Source organism: Tupaia chinensis, unplaced genomic scaffold (genome assembly GCF_000334495.1).
Source record: "Tupaia chinensis unplaced genomic scaffold, TupChi_1.0 Scaffold000159_1, whole genome shotgun sequence".
In the NCBI taxonomy this organism is placed as follows: domain Eukaryota; kingdom Metazoa; phylum Chordata; class Mammalia; order Scandentia; family Tupaiidae; genus Tupaia; species Tupaia belangeri.
In genome coordinates this window covers 820,618-829,120 of record NW_006159630.1, presented here as the reverse complement: position 1 = coordinate 829,120, position 8,503 = coordinate 820,618, and the positions used below count along the sequence as shown (strand labels likewise).

The 8,503-nt window shown below is 59.8% G+C and overlaps 1 protein-coding gene across 1 annotated transcript in view; it reads left to right on the top strand.

Moving 5' to 3' along the window:
- Positions 1-43: 43 nt before the first annotated feature.
- Positions 44-8,503, top strand: part of ASPSCR1 (ASPSCR1 tether for SLC2A4, UBX domain containing) — a gene marked incomplete in the record, with an annotated part of 34,788 nt that continues 26,328 nt past the window's right edge. Inside the window, 4 exon segments of the mRNA XM_027770727.1 lie at positions 44-174; positions 738-793; positions 4,399-4,513; positions 6,387-6,487. Of these exon segments, the coding sequence (XP_027626528.1) occupies positions 4,472-4,513; positions 6,387-6,487 (143 nt within the window).

The following is an 8,503-nucleotide window of genomic DNA, read 5'->3' as shown; positions in this document are numbered from 1 at the left end:
AGAGCGCGTGTCCGTGACGTGCCGCTTGTCGCCGTCTCTTGAGTACTCGGCGCTCTGCTGAGCCGACTCCGACGGCTCCGGAAATCGAGTACCCAGTCCGGTCCCACCGCGGGGCCGTCCTCCCCGACCTGGTTTCTGTGCCCCGGAAGCGTTTTCGCTGAGTCACTTGCTGGGGTCAGCTTGCAACTTGAAGTTCATTTTTCTAGTCCCTGCTGCGTGGGGACCGTGGGGACGAAGGCAGACAGGACCCAGGGTCAGCGAGTGTAGCCCGCTCAGGCCAGGTGGGGCTGCAGGTACACTGTGGCCGGGCCTCTGTAGGAACCCCTCAGGCGGGATGCAGAGGCCAGGGTGCTGCAGGCCCAGGAGCCAGGTGGGAGGGGGCAGGGGGCCAGGTCAGAAAATGCGCACTTCATTTTTTGCTGAGGGGCTGTGCCGTGGGACTTTGTGTGTGCGGGGTGTATGGTGTGGGTATTTATGGAGATGGGCCCAGAGCTGGGGGACCAGGCATGGGAGCTAGGTCCACACAGAGCTGGGGGTGGTAGGGCAGGATGTAGGCCTCAGAGAGGAAGCTGGAAAGAGGACAGGATTTGCAGGTGAGGCACCAGGAGCAGGACCCTGTAGTGGGTTTGGCAGAACCACCCACCCAACCAGGAAGCCAGCCCTGTCTGTCTGGCTCTGCTCCTGGGTTGTCACAGCTCTGGCCACACTGCCGCTCTGCCCTTCCATCTCACTCCCAGGTTCTGGAGGACACTTGCCGGCGGCAGGACTTCAACCCCCGCGAATATGATCTGAAGTGAGTGAGCCCCGCTCAGCCGTCCCCCTCTCCTGGGCCTTCTGGCTCTGGCTCGGAATAGCCCCCTCTGGAGAGCTTCAACCACAGGCTGTCGTTGTCACCCAGCTCTGGAGGCCGAATTCCGAGATCCAGGTGGCAGCAGGGCCGTCGGCCCCAGGCCCCAGGGAGGACCGTCCTTTCCCGGTATCTCTTGCTTCAGGCATCCCTCGGCCTGTGGCTGCATCTCTCCAGTCTGTCTCCGTCTCTGGTGGTCTTGCCCTCTTCTGTGTTTCGTGGGGAGAGTTGCCACTGGGTTTAGGGCCCCAGAAGATTCGCATAGTCTCACCCCAGGCCCTTAGTAGTCTGCAGAGGCTCGCGTACTGAACGAGGCCATGTTTGCAGGCTCTGGGGTTAGAATGTCAGCGTGCTTTTGGGGGGCTACCCTTCGACCCGCTGCAGAAGGTTTTCACGTGTTGGGTTATACGAGCCCTGGAGGGCTTTGAAGGCAAAAACCTAGTCCTGGAGAAATGGGGAGAAACCCTGAGACCTCTGTGGCCTTCCATCCTGGAGTTGCAAATACAGCTCTGCTGCGTTGTTCCAGGGGAGGGCTTTCGGCAAGTCCTGGGAGCCTGAGACGGTGGTTAGGAGCTGCGCTGGGACACGTGGGCTATTTTTTTTTCTTAAGAGAGATTTTTTTGGCTCTAGGGCATGTGTGCTCACTGGGTAGAGAGAGAAAGTGAGAAGCCCCCCCCAAGGGGGATGACCATTTTTTAGTCCCTTCTTCATTCTTCTCTTGGGCATGCACAAGCCTGGTGTGAGTTTAAGCCTCTGGATCTGGAACTTATACTGCAGTCCGCCGTGTGGGAGGGAGTCTAGCGTCCAGCGCCAAAACCACTGTGCTACCTGCTGGTCCCATGACTTGTTTCCTTTTATTTTTTAGAGAGATTTTTGCTATAGGGCACGTGCGCGCTCTAGAAAAACAGAGAAACAGAAAGGGAGAAATCACCCCCAGGGGGATGGCCGTGCCCCAGTCCCTTCTCCGTTCTCCTCTCGGGATCTTGGGCACGCACACACACGTGCCTGGTGTGAGTTTAAGCCACTGGGTCCGGGACTCGAACCACAGTTGGCTACATGGGAGTTCACAGCCATTACGCCAATAGCCGGTCCCTTTTTAAAAAATGTTTAAATGTTAAATGGAGTGTGTGTACTTGCCAGAGAGAGAGGAAAACGCTGGGGCTGGGCGGCCAAGTCATAATCCCTTCTCCGTTTTTGAGCACGCATGCACATGTCTGGTGTGTTTTTCAAGCCACTAAGTCAGAGACTTGAACCGTGGAGTCCACCATGTAGGGTCCAAGGCTTTAACCACTACGCCCCCTGCTGGCCGGAATGTGGGTTTCTAATCCTGGAGGAGAACTTAAGTGTCATTGTTCTCAGGCCAGGAGGCCCAGAGCAGCAGCCAGGCAGCCTGGCCTCTTCGCACCTCCTCATGGGACTCTCCAGGGAGGCAAGCCATCTGAAGGCCCAGGCTAGACCTGTGCTGCAGGGGCCGAGGGGCTGGTCCAAGCGCCCATGTCAGGTGCCTGCCAGGGCCAGTGAGGACAGGCTTGGGGGTGCTCAGCATTGCAACCAGCCCTGTGTCTGGTTCCCTCATGTCTCCCTTCTGTCCACGGCCCCGTAACTGGTATGAAAAGAGGCAGTCCTCATTGTGCGTGTCCTGGGCTCCTGCGGACTCTGCCTACCTCGCGGTTAAGAGAAGCCTTGTCTCCAGCAGGGCGTGGGCGTCTGCACAGTGGGGCCGACCTCTGCACACTCAGGTTTCATACCACTTTGTCCCCAGCCCTGAGGCTCCCCACTGGGACTCAGCCGGCGCCCCGGTTGCATGTCAGTCCTTACTCTCCCAGTGACCGCTCTGCCTGCCGCCTCCCTTGAAGCAGGGCCACATGGCCGCGGTGTCTCTGAAGCCCCGACTCAGATGAGCACAACTGCAGGGTTCTGGGAGAGCCGGCGTGAGGACGGGGCACTCAGGCAGCCCAGGCCAGGCCCTTGAGTCCAGCCACCCCCGTGACAGGGATCACGTCCAGTTGAGTGAGTCCCCACTGCGTGCCGCCCACCGCGGCCCTGGCTCTCAGCCTCGGAGTGGCCCAGCTGCCCGTGGGTCTCGTCCGAGGCCCTCCTGGTGCTGAGTGAGGAAGACCGGTCAGACCATCGGGCCTGCAGGGGCCTGTGGGGGCTGAGCGTGCTCGAGGCTGTTCGGGAAGGCAGGGAGCAGGCGTGAGGGAGGGTGGTCGTTCTGGTGGGTGACTGCATGTGAGCGAGTGGCCACAGCGGGACTTGCTCTGAGCTGCAGCTCCAGCCAGCCGGCGGCAGCTTGGCCGACCTGCAGGCGCTTTCCACACTGAGCGAGGTGGGCCCTCCCGCCATGGCCCTGTGGGGTCCCCTCCCTATGTCCGCGCCAGAGGCGCAGTCCTCGGGGTTTCTGATGCTGGCGCTGCCTTCCCCTTCCCCTTCCCTGTCTTCTCACCCTTGAAGCCCATCACTACCAAATTTTTTTATTTAATTTTTTTTACTATTTTTTTTTTGGAGAGGTTTTTGCTATAGGGCGCGTGTGCTCGCCAGACAGAGAGACATAGAGACAGAAAGCGAGAAATCACCCCCCAGGGGGGATGGTCACGCCGTAATCCCTTCTCCTCCATTCTCCTCTCAGGATCTTGGGCACACATGCACACACGCCTGGCGAAAGTTCTAAGCCACCGGGTCCAGGACGCGAACCGCGGTCTACTACGTGGGAGTCCAGTGACATAGCCATTACGCTAACTGCTGGTTCCCTATTTTTTCTTTTTTGAGAGTTTTTTTGCTATAGGGTGCGTGTACTTACCAGAAAGAGAGAAACAGACAGAAAGCGAGAAATCACCCCCGGGGGATGGCCACGCCATGATCCCTTCTCCATTCTCTCGGGATCTTGGGTGCACACACGCCTGTGTGCGTTTACGCCACCGGATCCGGGACTCGAACCACAGTCGACTACATGGGAGTCTAGCAACATAGACATTACGCCAACTGCTGGTCCCACTTGTTATTATTTTTAATTTGACCAGATGGGGAGAGAGAAAGTGTAAATGAGAAAGCAAGCTGTCAGGTCTGGGACTCGAGCTGCAGTCAGCCATGTGGGAGTCTAGCGCCCCAGCTACCACACCACCTGTTGGCCCCATGCCAACTTCCTTCTCTTCTGGAAGGCCCTGTAGCCAGGGACCTGCCTCTTGTCCTTGTGGGTGGCAGTCCATAGTGCAGACGGTGGGCAGGCCTGGCCTTTGGCCTGTGCGGGCTCGTGCTTGTGGGTTTCAGAGGGCTGTGCGCAGGCTCGTGCTTGTGGGTTTCAGAGGGCTGTGCGCGGGCTCGTGCTTCTGGGGTTTGCAGGGGGGCCTTTGGCCTGTGCGGGCTCGTGCTTGTGGGTTTCAGAGGGCTGTGCGCAGGCTCGTGCTTGTGGGTTTCAGAGGGCTGTGCGCAGGCTCGTGCTTGTGGGTTTCAGAGGGCTGTGCGCAGGCTCGTGCTTGTGGGTTTCAGAGGGCTGTGCGCGGGCTTGTGCTTGTGGGTTTCAGAGGGCTGTGTGCGGGCTCGTGCTTTTGCAGGTTTCAGAGGGCTGTCCTCGACCTCTCCCTGCAGTGGAGGTTCGCCAACCTGCCTAATAATGCCAAGCTGGAGATGGTGCCAGCGTCCCGGAGCCGTGAAGGGCCCGAGAATGTGGTAAGTGGCCCCTGGAGGACAGGCACTGCTGCTTCTGGCTCTGGCTTGGACTGTTGGGACCAGCGATGCTCCCACAAGCTGAGCAGATGGGGTGCCTTTGGGGCCCATCTATTTTTGGGGGTCCCTTCTTGGTACTGCCATAATCCCTGTTCAGATTATTTTTCCCCCAAAGAATTATTTATTTCCATTTGTTATTATCATTATTTTTAATTTGATGAGAGAAAGAAAGAGAAAAGGAAAGCGAGAAAGCAAGCTGCCAGGTTCAGGACTCGAATCGTAGTTGGCCACGTGGGAATCCAACACCTTTAACCACTACGCCACCTGCTGGCCCCAATTCTCTTTTTTTTTTCATTTGTTGGGGGTATATGTGCTCAGCAGAGAGAGGGAGTAACGGAGGTGGAACACCCTCAGTGGGGAATGGTCACGCTGCAGGACTTTTTCCTTGGTGTTTCCGTCCTGTTGAGTTTTGGGGCACACGTGTACGCACGCCAGGTGTGGTTTTCTGAGTCGCTTGGGCTGGGGTCTCGACTGCGGCTGGCTGTATGCGAGCCGGTTCCACAAACAGCATCTCCCACTGCCCAGTAGTCCACAAGGCCACCCCACCTCAGGGCCAGGCTGGTCTCCTGTGCCGACACCGGCAGGTGAGACTCGCCCTCCTCACGTGGTGCGTCAGCGTGTCTGGCCAGTATCCCAGTTGTTTTTGGTCCTAGAGTCGCCAGGACTCTTAGAACGTGGCCAGGCAACCCCTGGGCTCCGCAGACTGGCATGGCCAGGCTCAGGGACCCTCAGCAGGCCTCAGGAGACCTCGGCTGTGTCCTCGGCTGTAGCCCATGGCCTCCTACTGGTCAGGGACCTTTCAGACCCTAGAGATCTTTGAAACCAGCAGCTATGACCGCACCCCACCCCCCCACCTCCCACCCCCCGCCAGGTCCCTGTGTGTGCAGCAGCGTTTTAGCACACAGGGAGGTGTGTTTCCTTTCTTCTGTTTTAAAGAATTACTTATTTAACTGTACTTATTTATTTAAATTTGATCAGAGAGGGACAGAGTAAGTGAGAGAGAGAAGGAAAGTGAGAAAGCAAGCCGCCAGGTTCGGGACTTGAACCGTTGTTGGCCACGTGGGAGTCCACACCCTTCACCATGTCGCCTGCTGGTCACAGAAAGTGCGCATCCACCCTGTTGAGAGAGGAGGAGGCCTGCCCCCAGAGCCCTGCCAGGAGCCAGGCAGCCGGCCACACACCCCAGTGTTGGCCTTTCCCCATTGCAGCCGTCCTTGAGCTGTTGCACGGAAGGAGTCCCGGGGTGCCGGTGGGGGCGCTGACACAGACACAGCTTGCGAGGGCCACTGCTGCTCCAAGTATGGTCTGTGAGCAGGCCTGAGGAGGGGCCGCCTGGCCCAGGCAGCGGGGTCGGCTGGGATGCAGAGCTGAGCCAGGCCAACGCAGCGGGTCCAGGAGCAGGGGCCGGGAGCTGCCGGTTCTCCCTCTTGTGTTGTGACCAGCCCAGGTGTTCAGAGGCAGGGTCATTGCCATCAGACGTCCGTGTTCCTCTGGGAAACCCGTCCAGAGAGCTCCGCGTGGTAGGCTCTTGTTTTCATGTGACGAGTCTCCCCAGAACCTGGCAGCCTTGGCCGCTGGCTTGATCTCAGAGGGTTGGTGTCAGCAGAGCTGCAGGTCCCCGAGGCTCCTCCGGGGCTGGAGGGCTGTTCCAGATGTTTCTCTCCTATGGCATGTGCACATACGTGTGTATACACCCAGGCTGGTGCAGCCTGGGGGGTGCCTCTGGCCCTGCCTCGGGGAGGGACTGCCCTGTGAGGCAGACCTGCTGATGGCACGGCCGCCCACCTCCCAGTCAGAACCTTCTGTCTCGCCCCAGGTGCGTGTTGCTTTGCAGCTGGATGATGGCCCCCGGCTGCAGGGCACCTTCTGTTCAGGCCAGACCCTCTGGGAGCTGCTCAGCCATTTTGCACAGACCAGGTGAGTGCAGGTGGGTGCGTCCCAGCCTCTTTGCCCTCCCTGGTGGGGGTCACCGTGGTCATCAGATGGGGTCGGTGTAGGACCTCAGCTCTGCTGCCAGCTAGAGCCCAGCCCGGGGGGCAGGCCTGGCTGCAGATGTGTCCTGCCTGCCACCCAGCCCTGCAGGGATGGCCTGGGAGTGGTGGCCCTTGCTGTGTGTCCGTGACCCGGGGACAGCCTCACTGTCCTGGAAGAGCAAGGACGAGCTGCTGCCCTGTGGCACCCTGGTGAGCAGCCACGGGAAGGCTTGCGTGTCCTTGGAGGGCACCTTGGGCAGGGCAGGCAGAGGGGTATGTCATGCCAAGTCTGGTAGGTGTGAGTCCAGTGGAAGGACATGTCAGTCACTGCTTACTGCTAGCGGGGCCTGCGCATGCTCAGCGGGGTCGGTCAGGGAGCACCCGGCGGGGCGTGGTCACGGCCACTCCCCCTCCGCCCCTTCCTGTCGGGGTTTCGGGTGTGCGCACACATGCATTTAGAATGTTCCCCAAGTTTCTGGGGCTGGGATTCGAACAGCCCAGTTAGCCAGGTGGGACCCAACTCCCCGAGTGCAGGCCCGCTTCTGTGCTGGGGGCTGGCATGAGTACTTGGTAATGATTTGTGGTAATTAATTGATCACTAATAATTGATGATTGCAGTAATAATTGGGGTAACAGAACAGTGGTCACAAACTTTTACCTGGTATTTGAGGGCTTGAACTTCACCCCTGAATTTGCCAAACTGGTAGCCGTGTGAGTTGTCTTTTTTTTTTTTTGGAGAGGTTTTGCTATAGGCACATGTATTCGCCAGAAAGAGAGACAGAAAGCAAGAAATCACCCCCCGGGGGGATGGCCACGCCGCAGTCCCTTCTCCATTCTCCTCTTGGGATCTTGGGCATGCACGCGCCTGGTGTGAGTTTAAGCTGCCGGGTCCGGGACTTGAACCATGGTCGGCTACATGGGAGTCCAGCGACATAGCCAACTGCTGGTCCCTGGATTGAGTCTTTTCACTGGCCATGGGAAGTCTTTGACCGCCTTCGAGGGGTCTTCGCTGACAGAGCAGAAAGGAGCTTGGGAAGGCGAGGCGCTTGCTGTGGGTGAGTGACGGACTGGCCCCCCTGCGCTCCTGCTTCCTCCACTGGCCCCACCGCGGGGAAGGGCTGCCTTGTGAGGCAGACCCGGCTGTGATGCGGGCAGCGAGGGCAGGGGTTCTGCAGATTGTGCTCAAGGTGGCTCCGGGGGACACATGAGGTGACCCCATGGGGTGGCGCTGTGCTAGTGGATATGGGTCCCAGGCCGTGCCAGGAGGCGGCAGGGGTCGGAACCTGGTTGGCGGTGGTCTTGGAGCACGCCGGGAGGAGGGCTGTGACTGGCGGAGCTGTGTGCTTGTTGTTCCTGAAGGGCACGAGGAGCGACACCACAGAGGCCTGTGGGGACAGGGAGGGGACACTGTGGGGGGCTGGGCTGCAGCGAGCAGGACCTGACAGAGGTGGTGGTGGGCAGTGGATGTCCCTGGGATCTGGGGTCCGAGAGTCCTCTGGGGCTGGGTTCTGCCAGCGGCTGGTATAGGGGCTCTGGGAGGGTGTGCGGGACTAGGGCCCTGCACGCTGGAGGTGCCTGCCCTGCCTGGAATGGGGTGTGCTGAGTGAGGGCCCCAGGGTGGGCTCTCATCCCCTCTGGCTCCCAGACCCCCGCAGGTGGGAGCCCGTAAGAGCCTCTTGGGGGTCCCTGCCAGCTCTGGGAAGTGGTGACACTCCTGACTGGGGAGCACGGTGGGCCCCCCAGATCACTGCTGGGTGCTGGCCTGGAACTTGGGGCGCAAGTACAAGTGCAGGTGTGGGCCGTTGTCAGAGGGGCCAGTGAAGGGGAGGGCAGCGGCTGCGCTGGGCACTTGGAGTGTGGAGGGGTAGGTGCCTCTGCCGCCAGGTGGCTGGAGTCAGCCGCGTGGGACAGGCCTGCGTGCCTGGGGCCGTCCCTGTGGTGGCCGACCGCCCGCCGGCCC